The 20189-nt window shown below is 37.6% G+C and overlaps 2 protein-coding genes across 2 annotated transcripts in view; one reads left to right on the top strand and one right to left on the bottom strand.

Moving 5' to 3' along the window:
• LOC145684127 (apolipoprotein D-like) overlaps positions 1-20189 on the bottom strand; it is a 90032-nt gene that overhangs the window by 51073 nt on the left and 18770 nt on the right. The window lies entirely within an intron of this gene.
• LOC145684126 (uncharacterized) overlaps positions 6900-20189 on the top strand; it is a 42012-nt gene continuing 28722 nt past the window's right edge. The window contains exons 1-2 of the mRNA XM_081756053.1: positions 6900-7226; positions 18142-18282. Coding sequence (XP_081612179.1) covers positions 7068-7226; positions 18142-18282 — 300 coding nt within the window. The 5' untranslated portion in view covers positions 6900-7067. The remainder of the gene's footprint in view (positions 7227-18141; positions 18283-20189) is intronic.

The following is a 20189-nucleotide window of genomic DNA, read 5'->3' as shown; positions in this document are numbered from 1 at the left end:
CTTCAATAAAATATTTTAGAAACAAATAAAGTTTTTGAACTGTAAGAGCAACTCGAAATATAAGATACATCAGTTACATCATTCTGTAGGATTACGCAAGTGTTGACTATGTGCGGAATAAGTTACATAAGTTATAGGGATGCGCACGAGACGAGTCGAGACAGGATTTTCCTGACAATATTCGAGTCGAGACACGGTTCTTCCAATAGAAAAATATACATTTTTCGAGTCGAGACATCACACTTTTACAGCACATTTTCGAGATGAGACAGCCATAAATCTTGTCTCGTGCGCATCCCTAATAAGTTACTATACATCTGTAGAGTTATACGAGTGTTGGAATAAGTTACACCAGCTAACATAATTCTCTTGAGATGGTCAAGTCTTGAAGTACGTACCAACCAGTTACCCAGTTAATATTCTTCTGTAGAGCTGCGCAAGTATTGACGTATTCGCAGGATAAGTTACATCATTTACCATACTTCTGTACGATGCGCAAGCGTTGACGTACACGTAAAATGAAGATCATATCTTTATTCTTAGAACGGAGTTAATTTGGTTGTATTCTAACAGACATCCGCTGTAACAAGCGTGCAAATTAACGCATATGCTTATAAGTTACGAAATATTTATAAAGTTTTGCCTAATAGTATCGCAAAATTTTATATCTGTATCATCTTCGTCCTATTCTTTTCACGGTTCGTATTTGTAGACTAAGGGTGCACATACGGGGGGAATTCAGTGGGTATAGACATGTCTCCACATATTTGTAGTGTCGTTCTGTTATTTATGCGATTTGCAGTTGTCATGTAGACCTAAAGGTGCACATATGGAAGGAGTTCAATGGGTGTAGACATGTCTCCACTTATTTGTAGTGTCGTTGTGTTGTTTAGGCTTGTCATGTAGACCAAGGGTGCATTCAAGCAGGGAGTCCAATGAGTGTGGACACGTCTCCACATAATTGTAGTTCTTGAATGGCATTCTTGTATGAAGGAACGTTTATGAGCCTAAAGTGTGAATTGATTACTTTTTATATACATTGTACGATTTCACTCTCTATTTCAACCTTAACCCTCCTATGGCCCTTCAAACCTAGACACACGCCCGTCCTTGGGGTCTATTTGACCCCAATTATTTAATTTCTTATAAAAGCATGCAAACATGAAAGATAGACTAAATAATAGATAATCTAGTGCCTTGAAGTGGCTTAATAATAACAACAATAATAATAGTAGTAATAACAATAATGAATAATAGGAAAATTGTAATATTAGATATTGGGGTCAATATGACCCCAAGGTCTGATGTGTTATCTTTTTATTTAACAACTTTACTTAAAATAATTAACTTTTAATATTTGGTTTATATAAAGAACTAGATTAGGTCGAGGAATAATAAAATAATCAGTAACCGAAAACAAAGTACAAAGAAATTATTTAAGAAATATGTATCCCTTGGGGTCATATTGTATCCCTTGGCAGTGGCTCAGTAGTAGAGCGTTCACCTCCGGTGCTTGGGGTCCCTGGTTCGATTCCAGCTTGCGCCGTGTGGACTTTGTGGTGGACAAACACCGTGGTCGTGGGTTTTCTCGGGGTTCTCCTGTTTCCTCCCACTTTCTTCATTCCACCATTTCACTCATCTCTCATCATCACCGTCTCCTTTAGCCTAACCGGAATAACCGTGGGACGTAAAACTTAAAGATTTCGAATATCGATAATTTATCAGTTCCGTTCAAATACGTAATATAGGTGAAGATGTAACCCACTGTTGGTATGCTAAATAAATATCGAAAAAATCGCTTTTTTAAAATAGTTTTTGAACTATACAAAATCTAACATTGGAACCAAAAGAGACAAATTCTACAACATTCGGCTATAAGACTGAGATTGAACCTACTCTTGCTCGCGACACTAACTTCACATCAAAGAAACTATTGCTCTCTATCTAATTCCAGTTTGTGCTCTATACAGATCAATATTGAAATCGGATGTGGTAGTAGTAGATTTATTCTGATTTCGGTTTCAATAGATGCATTAGAGCCAAGATTGAACTACTCTTGAGAGAGGGAAATTCATATCAAGAAACCGTTCCAATGTATTATATTACCGTTTCCACTCCATGGAGATCAACTTCAGCTATCTACCACTTATGGTTTCAAGAAAGTCTTAAGGGCAGAAATGACAGCTGTCTTTGGAATGCTGAATCCATAAAAGAAATCGCTCCTGGAAAGCAGAAAGGTGCTAAGCGCCAAACTGCAAATTTCTCAGGAGAGCATAAAAACGAATGAAATACTAAGTAATTCCGATTCTTTCATTCTTCTATAGAATTCAGTTTTCACTGCAGACCTTTCATATTGTCTCCTTTGTGCCAACATTAAACATGAAATAAGAAGTCAAAATATGCACTTAGTTGGAAATCAAAGAGAATGGCGCTTAGCACCTTTCTGCTTTCCGGGAACGAAATGTTTCTTCCCACATTCTTATGATTTTGCCTTTATATAAATCAATATTCAAAGCTGAAATAATATATTTGTCACCTCTGCTTACAGATTAGAACCGAGATGGAATCTAGTTTGGACATTAAATTCCTCTGAGGAAAATGTTTCTCGATATTTATTTATTCAAGAGACCATTAAGGTACTTTTTTTTTTTTTGTTTGAGTGTTCGTGGCAAAACAGTTTTGATAAAATACAAAAGAAACTGCACAAAATAAATTCCCCTACGCCACTGATCCTCTAAATTATATTCCCTCCCACTTGTAAAGTAAATAGCAATATAAGTAAGTGATTCGACGTGTGAGAATGCTTGTAAAAGGGCAACGTAATAATGATAAAAATTTAAATTGCAATCATTTAAATCTTAACATCGCACTTTAATGTGTGCAAGTGTTATATTTTTATATATTAATTTCCTGGAAATATCAATAAATATTCAGTATTTACGTAACGTATCTGAATTTCTTTTATATGGTTATTGACCTGTCATGCACCTCCTACATCGTTGCATGTACAATATTTAGCGGTTTGGAGAGAAATAAATCTTAGCCTCTCCATATTTAAGATTTACAACAGTTTATTCCCCTCTGCATTACAAGTATTAAAATGGCCAATATTCCGACCACTGTGGGTATTTTTGGATTTTTTCTTTCTTTTTAACATACTAGGGTTCCGAACAGACGTTACCTTCGTTAAGGTATATAATAATTACTACACTTCAGGCTGGATCGCAATTTTAATGTTACTAGGAGTAACTGAGTTCGACGCATATTCAGCATTATCTTTCGAAGGACTGGTAAGTAATAAAATATTACATTAATACACTTATTTACATGTAGAATTCGTGACACGATGCAAAGTTTACAAGTCGTGGTATGTAATATGTCACTAAAATTACACTTTTTGCACTTACATCTGAATGTCTTTCTTCAAAATTTCCATATATAAGTGCTGAACACGGACAATTGTTTCATCAACACATTTCTTATTTGAGAAGAGCTAGAGTGAAAATGAACAGAAAGCATGCTTGCTAAGTATTGCTCGTCTATCAGTAGAGAGAGCCAGAGAATACTTTCAAAAATTCCCGGGAAAATTCCCTTCAATTCCTTCGATTAACTTTGACCTCCTGGTTGTGTCCCCGGTTAAAAGCATAGAATCAAATGTACCTCTAAAAATACTATAGGGAATAAAAAATATGTGTACCAAGTTTTGTATCGGTAGATGGAATAGACATGTGGGAAAACCTTGTATAAAAAGTCATGCTTTCCCCTCATACCTATTCTCTAGAATAGTGGTCCAAAGTTGATAGGAGGGATTTTTGAAGGGAATTTTCCCGACATTCTCCCTATTTTCCCTGTTCAAGTATGTTATGGTCCCCAGTACATAGCATCTCTGGAAAGTTTGTTTCATGCTGAAGAAAATGAACTACAAACTACGACTTTACAATGAACAGTGTAGCTATTTCACTGCGAGTTTACGATTTTCTTTATACTAACAGGGTTAATGGGCTCCAGGGATTTGCTCCGTTGTTCATGGCACCTAATTTTTTGTGCATAAACATATCTTTGTTATGTTTATCGAATAGACTAGGTTTGATTTCGATGTTCGGATGACAAGTTCATGTTCGTTGCTTGTAAGTTTTCATTTAAACCTACACGCGAGGTTTAATGTGAACGAAAGGGAGGCAAATGCAGGAAGTTTCGACCACCCTCTCGTATCCATCTGCAAATATTCGGTAGGGAGTCCTATTATGGTATTTGCCACAGTGTAGTCTACCCCATATTAATTGCTGCTTACTTTATTTGAGAGGCTCGGGAAAAGAGATGGTAAGCGCTACTTTCATCAAAATTGTGTTGTTAAGTGAAATGGATCGGGATCAGTTCAAAGAGCAATATACAGCTGGTTGAGGTTCGGAAACGTACCTACAATGGCAGAAGAAGCTTCCTTGATACGTAGCAGTGCATTAGTGCATTACATTGAATGGGAAAATATTGGACTTACTTTACCAATTTACTCAAAAGTTAATAAATGTCATCTCTCTCAATCCGTTTTGATTTATTTCCCACTAAACAGCATAACCCCAGACCTACGAGAAGAAAAAGTGTCTAATCGTGGATACTGACATTGCCTCATTATGTACTGTTGTTGAGGAAATTCTCGGCCGTTGCGGGCTGGATCATAACTCTACTTTATAAGCAGGTTTCTTACGATTTAAGCAGAAAACAGATTCTACACTCTCCTCTCCGTACAACCTGCATAACAGAAAAAAATTACGTGAGAATTGCGTCTATTTCTTATGTTAAGAGTTGAAAACTCCAGCGTTTAATTTTATCTAAAAACCTACGGCTCTGAATCCAACATTATTATAACAGGACAATATGGTTATGGACAATACAAAGCAAACGATCTTTATCTCGAGAAATTCAGTTCGACGCAAAGCTCAGGTCTGAAATACGTCGGTTTCTATTTAACAAAACCAAAAATGTGTGAAGAATTATCCTAAAATCTTCAGTCAGTCTTGAAGCTTTGAGATTCTAACGTCGAGTTTGGGGAAGAATATACTAGGTATATTTATCCCATGTATAACTTATAATATTGATCTTAGACAGTGGTCGCCAAACTTATGAACCGCCTTACCGTTTTTAAACCTTACTGTGAGCTAAGAACCAAAAGAAATACCAATTTTCTTTTTTAAAAATCCTACATTTGTTTATTGCTCATAAACTTAGGAATCAAGGTCAGTCAACCAGAGCGTTAATGCAAACTACCGAAAACGTCCCCGCGTGCTGCTAGTAGCTCGCGATCAATGGTTTGGCTTTCACTGATTTAAGACAAACAAAAAAATGGCGAATATATCCCACTTTGAGGACTGAGCTCAGGTAAATCTTGGACGAAGCTTATGGACGATCTCACAGCAAGACTAAGCCTCATATTGACCGGAAAACAAGATTTGTAAGCCAAGGTACATGAAAGAAAGGAGAGAATGCGGACAGAAAGAGGCCTTAGTGCATTGACTGTGTGTCAATCATAATGTTAGAGAGGCATTTGTCCAGCATGTGGTTGAGTGTAAATGCCGTACAATTCTTTGCTCCATTCTTGACAGTTTCCTACCTGTATTGCGTCTCGACTGGGCTATTCTGCCCTCTAGCCTCCCCAACACTTGTGCCTACTAGCCAAATGGCCTATGTATAACATAGAGGTTTTCTTTTATGATTGAAGAAATGATAACGAGAAATTGGCGGAGTAAAGGAGGGAACGGGACAAGTTAAGGAAATGGTTGATTGAGTTGAAGTTCACAGTTTCTTTGAGCATCGAGGCTATATAATAGATAGCTTGGTTGCTTACAGCTGAACATTGGTTCCAAATGACATGAGCTCTAACTGCGAGCATATAACGACCGGAAACTCAAATTATAGTGCTACCAAAATGTCTTGATCCGCGGCAAAAATGCGAACTAAACTCACACCCTCGATACACCCACGCATTGAGCCAATAAGGGTTCAGATGTTGCTAAGCGAGAGAGCCTTGCAACCATGGAAGTGGAATTCCTTGAGCCGATAGCAGCGCTCAGAACGGAAGGCTAGGTGTCAAGTCAATGTGGTTTATCTATAGGGGAATGCAGTAAAACACGTGTTAGCAGTGTACCAGCTTTCTTGGATTCACGAGTAATTCATCCGCAAAACCATCGACTACGGTTTTGAAATTGTTGTTTAGCTTCCGTCTTCAGTCAATTCGAGGTTTAGTAACTGATCGTTATTTCCCTCTGTTGTGAATTCAAGCATATGGGTTGTTGGCGCGAGAGACACTTTTAAATTTTCGGGCTCATACCGTACTGACTCGGTGTTGAAAAGGAACGCAACTCGTATCCAACCAATCAGAGGGAACAGCAAACTGACGTCACCTGAACATCCACTTGGGCAGTGTTCACCTACCGTCCACCACGCTGCACGACCATTCACAAATAGATGGATATGCAATAGGTGACTCTTAACCCATACAAATAATTGCATGGTCGAAGAGCACACTTTGTAACGCTGTATCTATGTCGATAGTGGTACCTTACTAAAATCTAGACCCTACACTGTGATAGATATTGCCACTTATATTACAATAATGCCTCTATTCGTCTTTGAGTATAATTATTTGGTAATGGAGCAAACTTTTGAATTGTGTATGTGTTGATACATTGTAGATATTTACCACCTACATAAATAAGCATTTTAAATTTTACTCTTTCCTTGTAAATTGCCAGATATTACTACCTTTACATGTTAAAAAAAAGTGACCTCCATATTCGTAAACTGCACCATTTCAGATATCAAATCACATTGAAAATAAAATATCTAATTGCATGAATCTGTCGCCTTTTAATTGCTTATCTGTGGTTAAATAAACATTGCAAATAATTTGTGTATGTTAATAATCGTTGTTGTAGGTGTCAAAGAGTGGTTCTTGTTTTTAATAGGATAACGTGTGTTTTATATTAGTAATCATAAAGGAATGGTTTCTCTTGAATAGCTACATTAATAATATTCATTGTGAGTTATAAGAAGAAACGGAATTTAGTCCAGGGATGGTTTCGTACCTGCAATTCTCCTTTCATGTGACACTCTGTTCACTTCACGTCTTTGTAATTTATTACCGAATTTTTCAAATGCATATTCCACCTGAATTGCAAATTTATGCCCTCAGTGGAGTTGGAGCTTTGAAATATCTGACAATTTTGTGTGCGGTTAGTTGCTTTCTTAATTTAGGTTCCCATGTATACTTGTATTATAACAGCAATTAATACTTTCAGAATGTTAATTCATTTTTATTATGAATTGTATTAAGATACAATATTGCTTTAAGCGAATGCCACAGATTTAGAACTAAAAATATCAACAAACTGTGACGTCCATTGATGGATATTTTAATAGCACTCCTTAATTAATTCCGGGGGGGGGGGCAGAATTTTTCCCTAAGAATACGTACTTTTTTAAATAAAACTATAGTCTAATTTTGGTTAGGTTATGTTACATTACGTTGTATTTACCTTCATGATTTTTATTGGCCTCCCGCAATTAGAATTAACCCCTCCATATATTGTATATTTACTTCTATTTTTTTTAATTAAATGTATTCTGTACCTTAAACATTAATAATCTATTGTGGGTGGAGTTACATTTCTCGATGCACATTCATTTTAGGAGAACTTAGGTGTTATGGAGCTAAACACAGTGTTCGTACAGTCAGCGACAAAAATTCTTTCTGTTTGGTAAAATTTATTTTAGGAATAACAGTGGTAATGGCTGGAACGTATAGAAAATTACGTTCTGTTTAATTTACTGAAAACTACACTCAAATTGTTCTTCCATTCTGAAGTTGTTTACGCAACTAATTTCATCAAACAGAAAGAACTTTTTTCACTGACTGTAAGTATACCATAAAAATTGTAGTGCAAAAAACACTAACCAACTTATGCTACGTGGCCGCTAGAATCAAGAATGTTATCTAATCCACTAAGGGCAAGATAGTGTTGCCACGAGACGAGAGGAGACTTCAGGCTGTCTCGTCTCCTGCAAAAGCATGTCTCGTCTCGAAAAGACTTACTCGTCTCGTCTCGCGGCAACACTAGAGCGGCTAAGTCTCACGTGAAAGAGCTGTTACGTCAAGTGGTTAAAATTATGACTTTTAACCAAGTCTGGTTTAGTTAACACCACAACACACAACTCGACTTAAATCTTTCAACGACTGCTTAGTTTCGACTGAACCAGTAATGAATTACAATGACAGGAATATTTGTCAATACGGTCGGTACAGTCGTAAGGCAAGCCTTCCCCACTTACACTGAATTTGTTTCACAACCTCTGGAGCCACTTCAACAAATAAGAAGGCCTATTTGACTTTCCAATTTCAAAAATTGCTTAGGTTCAAACAGGCCCGTATCCACGGGGGGCAAGGCGATTGATTCTAGTAGGTCCAAATTATTGTGGTGTGATATGTAAAACAAGAACTGTGGTGGAACATTTACCGAAAAAGTAATGGTTGCAAAGACTTTCATTTGTTTGTTCTCGTAGAAGATTAAAGTTAAGCTAAATTACCTTAATTAGATGAGTAACTGAGCAAGTTAACATATTTAACGTTTAAGTTTAAGGATTAAATTCCGGGTTGTGAAGCCAGGACTAGTAAAATTTTGAAGATTTAGAGGAGAAATTAAGTAGCAAAATGTTTTGTATTGTACTTTGGGTGGGGGATCCCGTGGAAGTAGCTAGTTTTCATATAAAAACGTTGTAAATTGGAACTATTTCTCAGTCGCGTACGCGTAATAATGTTGTAATTCAACATGAAAGAAATAGTGATGTTTTTACTTGATACTAGATGAGTGTAGCGTTTTACTTACATTGAGAAAAATCCGTTCTCCGGACAGTGGTATATTGTACAAATATACGGAATCCTCTTGCTTCAAAAATCAGAATGGAGCATACGTTATCCGTATGCTACATAGGCACTGCCCTTAGGTGTTACATCATGCCATTGCGGGATGTCTGATGTCTAACAGTCTTCCTTATATTACATACATACATGTATGTTACCTTCGTCAGCTATATGTTATATACTTCCATTTGTATGTGAGATCCTGACCTATATTGTTTTATACGGAAAGTATGTATAGATGGGACACTTAAACAGAAAGTATTATAAAACATGCGTTTTCAGTTATACGCTTGCTGTACGCTAAGTCCAAAAACTACAGGATTTACAAATGTAACATACGATATTACGTATGCCGCATACATTTTTTCTCAGTGTAGCTTTGAATAACAGTATTTTTTTAGATGTTTTGGTATGTGTCTTCTTGGTATAGTGTGCAGTTGTTCATTTATATAAAACGAGTTTAATTTAAGATTTTAAACAAGAACTTAGTATAAATATTAGGAAAAAAATACAACTGTACACTGAGAAAAAAATGTAGGTGGCGTACTTAAAAAGATAGGTTACATGCGTAATTCCTGTAGTTTTTGGACTTAACGTACAGCAGACGTACACCGATTTTGTGTTTGCATTTAGCAGATATATAATTTTTTCATTTGGAAAGGCGAATGTTATTTCTCGTAGTTTGTTTAAATACTTCTCGATATTGTGCCTAAACTGGAAATAGGAGTTAACTAGCAGGAAGTCATCAATGTCTGCTTTTACCTCAATGCTGTTGGTCTATTCCTCACAGAATTGTTGTATCTGTGTACAATCTTCACCTTGGTATTAAAGTTCATTATTGCTGCCATAGGCATTTCACCGTTACATATTATCTGTGTTAATTGGCATATATGGTACCTTTCCTCCGTAAGTATAGGTTTCCTATAAACATACTATATCCAGCTCTTGTTCTTCGACTAGTCTCCCAATTTCGTGAAGAACCGTTTTTTATCTACTTGCATTTATTTGTCCAACTCTGATGTTATGGTTGTTTTGTTGTGGCATAGCATGCAGGCCATCTCTGCATCGGACCATAAACGGTCCTTCCATGCGTTTTGACGAACTGTCTATAGATCTCATTAATGTCAAAGGTCTCATTTCTTCTGTCGAAGACTTTTACGACATATGTCATTAGTTCTAATGTATCCGTGGGAGTGTTCTCGGTTTTTAGTAATATCCTATCAATTGCCTCTATTTGCGAAAAGGCGATGGTCTGCCCTTTCTCGTGAAGATTCCTTACTAATAGTCTTAAGGTTATCGTGAGTGTCTTTAGTTCTTCTAACCTTGACAATCTTAATGCATCTTCAAGTTGTTTATGTATTCGTTCTGGGATTATATGCGCATATGCGGTTTCACCTCTATGACCTTGCACTCCTTGAAATTCCCAATCACTGTGGTTATTCACCCGTATGGTTATTGTGGTTTATACAATGGTGGCCTCACTTGTTTTATTAGAATTTCTCTCCTGTGCAGTTTCTTGGTTTTGCACCTATGTTATGTTATGGTTTTTTTCACCTGTATGTTTTTGTCGATTTCTATCAAGTTCTCTTTAGGTACCTATGGTTCTTCTGTTTGCCGTTTTAAACTTATAAACTATTAATCTTTAAGTCTCTCAATTCTTTACTTAGGCTTCTGTATTTTGTTCTATTTTTTTCTGTTATGTTTTCCTGACTCCTAGTCGCCATAGTCTATCTTTGCAATGGTTCTTTGTAATATTAACTTATAAGTTAGACAGTCCTTCGTCTTGTCAGCCTTGCATCTCTTCTTTCTTAGTGCACATTATATGCATGTTGCTTTCTGATCTTTTCTTCCACATTCCTTCTTTTCATGTGATTTATTTCCACAATGTGAACAGACTGCATCATTTTTGCAGAAGTTATCGATGTGTCTATAATCTCTGCATTTCATGCATAATGACACTGACAGGTAGTCCTTAACTGCTATGACTTCGAATTCCAGGTATATTCTTTTATCTCATGGGAGTTTCTTTCTCAAGTCAGGTGGTACTTCGATTACGTGATGGCAGGCTGCTTTGTTGCATGGACCAGTTATAAATTTGGGGTTAAACGAGTTCTTGAAGTCTGCAAACTCTATCTCTTCTTCTTAATTTTGTTGATGGATGACTTCCAGTAATTCATCTTCTTTTATTTCCGATGGGACATTGTATAAAATTATCAGTGGTCTTCTCTTTTGTCTTTCGCATGTTAAAATTTTGCGATGGTTGTCATTTCTTGTAATTTTGGTAATGTCCTCTTCGCTTTCTGTTTCAACTATCAGGGTGTGGTTTGTCGCTCTCATGAACCTTATCTTAATTTTATCCTTAGTCAGGTTCAAGGTTCTTGTGAAATGTCTTTCTACCTCTTTGATACTCTCATTTTGCTTACCTTTGATAAAGAGGGTATGACATCACGGATATTTGTAGCTCCAAGGAAACACGTGTACTGGCGTCCGAAGGTCTAAACAGTGGAAACAGACATTGATAACGCCAGCAATAATCGAGGTCTCATGTTCACAGACAAGCTTACAACTTCTGTTCGTAAGAAGGGCATGTCTGTGCTTCTATGTGAAAAAAGCCTATTTCGTCTTCACGTGAGGACAGATAGAAAAAATGAAATCTTTGAGTTTTACGTCCCACGGATATGCCTGCTAGGCTAAAGGAGACGGTGATGATGAGTAATGAATGAAATGGTGGAATGAGGAAAGTAGGAGGAAACGGGAGAACCCCGAGAAAACCCACGCACGCGGTGTTTGTCCACCACCAAGTTCACTTGGCGGGGGCTGGGATTGAACCCGGGACCCCAAGCACCAGAGGTGAACGCTCTACCACTGAGCCACCGCGGCCCCGAGGACAGATAGAGTTAATGCTTGGCCACTCGTAAGATTTTGGAATGCCATAAGAAAAACAAAGCTTGACTGGTTAACTGGTTACATATTTTAACTGGCACTGATAAAATCTATGCAATGTGGCTTAGAATACTGAAAAAGACGTTTTCAGAAATAAGTTTCTGCTGAAAATGTTTATGTTTCGCTGTCTATGAGTGATAAGAAGAGTTCGGATTTTATTTGCTGTAAGATGATAGGAATGTCCTACGGTTTGGTTGATATTATTGAATCACCATACACCAAGCATTTTTTTCACATTGAACTGTCATAGTAGTTACTATATGAAGCATTGTATCCTGGATGAATACATAATATTTTTGTTTTCTTCTGATTGAGTTGCCCTCCAGAAGCCTGTTGATACGAGGTTAATAAACTTTGTAGACAATTCATGTCGGCCGGATGTAAACAATAGTGAGAATCATCAGTGTAACTTGGTACAGTTATTTTTGTATTTTAGACACTAGGGAGTAAACGTTCAGTCGCGTACGTAAGTGAGGCAAGGGAACAACTGAATAATAGACTTGACATTGGATCACCTTGCAAAATACCATTATTGATGTTTATTGGGTTACTAAACCCACCATTAACTTTAATTTTTGTCAATCTGTGCGTATAAATTCCTCCTACAAGAGAAATAAAGTAGGACCCAACACATATTTCTCAAGGACTTTGTATAAGTATTCATGGTTAATTCTATCAAAAGCTTGAGGGTAATCCGTGGCTAAAACAGAAAGGCGTGAAAGAGCAGTGGATTCATGATAGAAAATGAAACATCTAAGATTTGATAGTCTTATAAATCGGATTGCTTTGACCAATTCCATATTGATGGGAACTTAGCAGTTTGGCACTAAAATATTCATAAGACAGTGCGTTAAAATTTTTAAATCGTACACAGAAGGGAAATAGGTCTTAAATCATTAATACTGGAAGTGCGAGAATGTTTAGGTACTAAAACTGTAACACCTATGCGGAAAGATTCACCTAGAACAAGAGTCTGCCTATATTAATCGAAAAGGTTTGTAAGAAAGGGTGCTAATATATCGATAAAGGTTATATAGAATTATAGAGGTAGGGGTCGTAGATTTCCCACGACGACTGGAAGCAAGTGCTGATTTAACCTAATAGATAGATATTCTTGATCCTGTTTCTGTAATACTGTAGGAAGATAGTTGAGAATTTCAGGACTGTTGCAGAAGGAAGTGGGCTTGGCATATAGCAGTTTATAAGGATTTATGACACAAAGTATTACTTCTTACCTACATACACTTGACCTGTGGCATCTTTAAGCTGTGATATAAATTTCTGCTTTCCTCGCATAAGTTCTTTTCTGATTTGTACAATTCCTGTTTTTGTATGTCGTCATACTGATGTATTTTACTGCGAGTCGTGAAACCTTGGATGCGGCATTTGTGCATAGCTAATAAGTAGGCTTTGATTTCTTGAATTTGAGGTCGACAATTGCTACCTTGAAGTTTTCTTTCATGTAATATCTCTAGAGAGTGGTGTAATATTGATACTGAGAACAATATGAAGTATTCCTATATCGACAATATCGTTGAGTAATCACTCGAAACTTCGGTTTGACTCGCTTTTCCCAGAAATTAATAAGGGATTCTTTGTAATATTGATGACAGTGTGAAAGTCTTCGTAAATTGAATGTAGTCAAGCTCCTGAAGGATGGAGGTGTTAAAATACCACAAACCACTTCGGTTTAAACATGTTGAGAAGGGTAGATCGATAGTCATTGTAACTGCCAGGTGGTCACTAAAGCAGGTGGGTATACAATCCGTACAACTCAAACCCGGACTTTACTGATATAGAACCTGTCCTATCGAGATGAAGACGATCCACGTGTGAAGAAGGTATGTCCTGGTTCATTAGGGTGAAAATGGCGCCGCACATCTGCTAGGTCACAAGTCGCTATTAGTTGACGTACAGCAGACGAATCATTGAAATGAGGATAAGCATCGAAGGGGGAAGTGTACAACTATAATCCCCGGCAAGAATGCATGGGGAACAACCATTATACAAAGCCGGGGAGTTCAGTAGCAAAGAAATTATTTCGTTCTCGTTTATACGAAGAACTAGATTTAGCATAGACACTGCACACACGAATATGTTGTAAATCTGCGGTGGTAATACCCTCACTGGGATGTTGTAAAGGTGCCAGAAAATTGAGATCGCTGCGGTAAATAGTGGCTGTTACTGAAGTTGTTTCACTAACACTGGTAACATGTAAATGATTGAGTAGGTAATGAAATTCCGTGGCTGCGACTTCCTGAGCAAACAAAACATTGATTTCTTCTTGATGTATAAAGTCACTCAGGGCATGGTGCTCAACTAAAGAAATGAAATTATTGAGATTAATAGTCGCTAAACGAAAAGTAAACATGAAAAGACAAGAAATATATGCGGGCGTAACAACACATGATAAATAGGAGGTAATATTACTGCAAAAAGAAGAAAAGAAAACACAATATAATATTATGGTGCCACTACATTGTTACGTACCCACTCTCTCGGAATTAACCATTGATTTCGCCTTGTTGTGGAAGCTCGCATTTGGCATGCATGATTGATAGAAAGATCATGTATAGGACGCAAGTCCTTACTATACACACTACTGAGTGCTATTTTTTAGTGAGTTTGCGTTTATCACTATGAAGAATTTCTGTATCTGAGTCACTTGTGTAGTCACTACCGCGAGAGCGTGATGGTAAGTTGAGGGGTAATCCTGGTGGAACAGCTAACAAGTAAGGGACCATATGGTTGTCGCGCAAATCAGATGCAGACATACGCCATCTGATTGAGCATGAAAAGATATGGAGAACACAGAAATTTAAGGTGCTAAGGGCCATAGGGAGCGGAGCAAGGAAAGAGGAAACATTGAATGTCGGCAAAATTGGAGAAAGTCAGGAATGTCGGGAAAAGTTAATTTCTTACAAACAGGGAAGGAAACTCAACCAAAAGAAAGAAACTAAACATAACAAGGGCATCAAGGACGAAGAAAAATTATAATCAGGGTTGCCATCCGGACCGCAGTGTTGCCAGCTCTGCATAACATTGATATGGAAGATACAGCACAGTATAGCAATTCATGCACAAGGAAAAATATTAGTAACACAAAAGACAAATGAAAAGACTCTGTACACGTGCGTAAAAAGGTTTAACGTAGTCGTAAGTGAATATTACACCCGCGTGAATACAAATGGGGGGAAATAAAGAACAGTACGCACCATTTGTAGTTTAATTGCAGTTGACGTGAAGATCACTAATGAATGCGTGGTCAACACACAAACATTTCTCGCAGTGAGCACAGCGGATAAAAGCAAGCTGGTCACACGCGTCTCTGCAGCATTCCTCTGTGAGTCCTTTTTCAAAGCAATATACGGAAGGTGTTTCAAACTATCCAGGATTTTCATTGGAGTAGCCACATTTGAAAAACGCAAAGCGTATCATCTTTTGGAATCGCCTAGAGGAAAACTGATAATGAACAAATGACTGAAGGCGGAGAAAGTTCTCACGTTGCCACACATTAATACTGGAGAACACTAATGTATCTGTGATGAACGATCATCATCATCATCATGGAACGATGCTCCCAAACACTTTCGTTTCTGTGTTATCATGTGTACCCCCTTCACTTTCATGTCTATATTTGTCCTCACTCATGTATATTATTCACTCACGACTATCGTTAAACCTTTTTACGCACGTGTACAGAGTCTTTTCAATTTTCTTTTGTGTTACTAATATTTTTCCTTGTGCATATGCTATACTGTGCTATATCTTCCATATCAATGTTATGCAGAGCTGGCAACACTGCGGTCCGGATGGCAACCCTGATTATTATCTTTCTTCGTCCTTGATGCCCTTGTTATGTTTAGTTTCTTCCTTTTGGTTGAGTTTCTTTCCCTGTTTGCAAGATATTAACTTTTCCCGTCATTCCTGACTTTCTTCAATTTTGCCGACATTCAATGTTTCCTCTTTCCTTGCTCCGCTCCCTATGGCCCTTAGCACCTCAAATTTCTGTGTTCTATATATCTTTTCATGCTCAATCAGATGGCGTATGTCTGCATCTGATTTGCGCGACAACCATATGGTCCCTTACTTGTAAGGGTACGGTCTGAGAGACGGATAAGTTTCTTCGACTAAACCAGTATCACTTACCGTAGAAACCGATAAGACGATTGTTGAAAGAGCTGATGCGGTGCTGGGTGTTATGGGTGCTGGAACTAGTTTAGTATCCTGATTTTCTTCCATGATATTAGAAGGCACAGGTTCTGCAGGATCCGGTTCGGATTGAATGTTGGGATCTGCTGGCTAGTTGTCTGCATTGTTCGGTGGGTTTGAAGAAGTTGATTCCGGAACATCCTTATGAAGCACTGGAAAAATACTGTAACTACTGGTGTCAGAAACTTATGGATCTACTGGTAAATTATGAGGTACTCGTACAATGGGAGAAATTGAATTGGTTGCTGTATTTGGCACAGTAAAACGTGAATTCCTTTTCCTGGACATCCCTAAACAAAATGTTCGGGGGAGTTGCAGATGGCGCAAGTTTGAATTTGATCAGCAAAGCCGGTAAACAAACGTAAACGACAGACCGTGAGAAACGAAGGAATGTTTCGCTTAATAGTCATCCTAACAAGCTTACAAGTTCGGGTAACATAGACGTGTTCCTTTGAATATTGTTCGTCGACAATACTAGTGACATCGCCATATTGGGAGAGCACACGTGTTAATTGTGTGTCACTAAGTTCCATGGGACCTAAGGACACCTTGACTATCACCACAGAATTATCCGCCAAATCAATAGGCAACACATGCTCCCCATTATTATCTGAGTAGGTCACTGGTATTTGTTCCTGGTATTTGTTCGCGTAACACTTTGTTAATTAATTTCAGATAAAAGTTCTTACGTATAAAGTCCATTTCAATGGACAACACCTGTTCAACAGATAACTTAAATAACTTACGGATCCATTCATGAATGGCAGTAGACGTGGGCTTTTGACTCACCGTGACAAAGTTGATACGCAATGTATTAGCTCTAATTCAATTCATGGCAGTAATTCGACGATAAAGGTTACCAAACTATGAAGAATAATAAATATGCACTGAAAATGCTTATGAAGTTATAATTTATATTTATATATATATATATATATATATATATATATTTATTATTAAACTGAAAATAGGTCACACACTGAAACTTTAACTTCTCACAAGAAAGTAGCGATGTAAACAATCACTCGAAACGGGCGCGACAGCGGAGAGGATGTTACTTTCCTCGTTCCGAGCGCTGAACCTGATAACGGAGGCGATGAAGAAGCCTCGCTTGTACAGGAATAAATCGTTGAGGTCTTTTTTAATTGACAAATCAGAGTGCTCCTTTAACCGTGTATATTCGATGACATTCGTTTGGAATCAAATATGCGTTCGCCATGCAATTTTATAACAAAATGACGCGCGTATATTTACTTTATTTCAAAGTTCGCCCATATTTACTTTCCAATGATCGACGACAGTTGTCACCTAGTCACGCAATTATACGCACTCATTTCAAAATTTTTCACTTCATGATGTAGAGGCAGGGGTTACTCTTGACCCCTGGAACTCACTTTAGGAACAAGTTCTTAAGGTAAATTTTTTGCCATTTTTTTTAAAAAGCTTCATAATTGCAAACCGTACTTCAATGAAACTTGATTAATGCGTAGAACACGTACTACTTTTTAGAGTTACTTTTCGTGCAGGTACCTGAACCTGGTACCCCGGCAGTGACACCCAGAGTAAAATAATAATAATAATAATCTCGAGAAAATCACAATTTTTTTTCCAGAATTGTTCCCGCATGTTCATACTAGAAACAATGAGATAGGAAATACGAATCTAAGTTGATTAAGTTACGGACAACAGCTCTCTGTGTGAAATCTAGGGTTCGATTTCTGACGGGGACCCTCGGTTGGAAAGATGTAAAAGCTTTTACAGATCAGCCGTTCTAAGTGAGGTATTTCCTGAGTTTTCCACATTCACACCTGGCAAACGCCGGGATAGTTTGTCGTCTAAAGGTTACATGCTGCATCTTTCTTCCCGACTTCTCTGAGTAGTATGATCGCCGAGGGACGTCATTCCACATGCGTAACGGGCTAAAATGACCAATATGCCATATAATAAAAAATATATATAATTCAAGAAAAAATAAAGTTAAATCTACAATTTCCTTAAAATTTCATTGATTTTAAAAATATTATGTTTCTAATTCTTTCTATCTTAATTACAATCCAGGTTTACTTTATTTTCAGATAATTCAAGTTATTTTCTACCTACTAGCTTCAGTAGACGATATTGATAAAATCCGCAGACATGATACGGGCTGTTTCCGTTCACAAATAACGGAAGCAAAGGACTTCGTGTTCGCAACTCTGGCAGTTCCAGTGGCTTCGGTAAGTGAATGCCCTCGATAAATCTATATACAGTACATGTCTGTAATGTAGCTATAATCTCTGAAACACAGGCGATTTAGATGCAATGGTGGGGTGCATAACATATTTCCCAAATTCTAGATTGTGAGTACAAGAGTTGTCATATGGGCGGGTATCATGGTCAATTCTGTCACGTTAATATCTTGAGTGCTATCTGCACCGCATATTGGTAATGCCAGCAACAGAAAACCTGAGGTTTATCTTATGACAAGAGTTTCGTAATGTATAATTTGTTTGAAATTTGCAACTAGAACATAACTTTTGATAGGAATTGAATAATCTTATCCATCTTGTATTATAAGTAGTTTTGTTTGAGTCATTCAGTTCCAAAATAGATCTTCGCAGAAAACTTTTTTTAAAAATCTGGGATCTGCATGTTTTGTAGAAGTGGGAGTACTTCAATGTGTTTAAGTGAAAAATTTAAACATCCTCAAACACTTCCAGTTCTACTAAACGCATCGATTCTACAGTTTTTGTCGGTTCTCTGGGATTTGATATAGATGGACAAGTATCGTTTTGGAACTTGACTACTCACTTGGCGTACATGATATTCAATTGGATACCCTCAGCTGGGTCTTGTCATTTAGAAGTAGTACAGGAGTAATTGTTAAAAGTAGATATGTGTATTATCATTAGAAGAAGTCAAACAACTAACTGTGTAGCCTATGGAACCCGGAGGTTCAATCCCGCGTTCACAAAAGCTCTCCATTTATTTATGTCCTTAGCTGGATCCAGTTACTACTAAAGGGGCCCAACTTGAAAATCGTCAAAAACGGACTTCCGTAAATGCTCTATAGAACTCGAATATATAACTCAGTGAATTTTAAGTGCTCCTGCTTATCCCTTTCTGTGAGTAAAAATATTGCCAAATATTAGTATTCCCATGTATTCGGCACGTGATAAATTATTAACCGAATTTATCTTCTTTAATGAACCATTAACACTTTATGTGATTATATGAACGAGTACAGGATCTATTCTCTTTCATAAGATATGCATACATCGATGTACCCATCTAAAGAAATTGGGAGGATACATAGGATCACCTCTTATATTTGGGAATTGTTAAAAAAAATGTGGTAAACATTCTCAAAGATTCTAAATTTAGGTGCACCATCTTGTCCTTTTCTACATGTAAAATATTACCTAATTTCTGTTATTGACTAATATACACTATGTTGCCATTCGTCACCAGACACTCCTCAAAAAGTGCTTGGCATCATCTGTGCAACATGCAATCTATAAAAGACGTTGAGAGTTAAGTATACACTCCTATCAGCTACAGCGGTCAATATAGACAGACGACGTGAACTAAGTGTGGCTTTAAGAGTGATGATCATTGAAGTCCACAAGTTTGGACATTCGACCTATGTAATTTCCAACAAATTTCGGATAGCCTGGTCGACAGTGAGTGATGTTATCATGAGGTGGAATCGAGAGGGGATTATAACATGCTGGTCCAGACTCATTAAGGCGAAAATATTAACAGATTGTGACCGTCCATGTTTGAAACATGTGGTGAAATCAAACCGAAAACGTCATTTAAGATGGTAACAAGAGTTTCGATCAGCTTCAAATAATGCTGCAAGTGGTCGAACCGCCCTCCGGGAGATCGCCGCACATTGTTTCCATGGTCGAGCAGCAGTCCACAAGTCACATGTCACAACTCGCAATGCGACCTATCGTTTACAGCGGTGTAAGGAATGCCGCCACCGGACTTTCGAACAATTGAATCCGTCCTATGGAATGATGAATTGCTCTAACGTTACCAGATGTGGCCCGTTCGGTTGGACTGTGTAGTTGCAGCATATGCACTGAGAATGCTGTTTACATGACTGTATCATACTCACAGTGAAATTCGGAAGAGT

This window comes from Thermobia domestica, chromosome 4 (assembly GCF_964235325.1).
Source record: "Thermobia domestica chromosome 4, izTheDome1.hap1.1, whole genome shotgun sequence".
NCBI lineage: Eukaryota > Metazoa > Arthropoda > Insecta > Zygentoma > Lepismatidae > Thermobia > Thermobia domestica.
The sequence above is the reverse complement of the archived record's forward strand: the minus strand, read 5'-3'. Positions and strand labels throughout refer to the sequence as shown.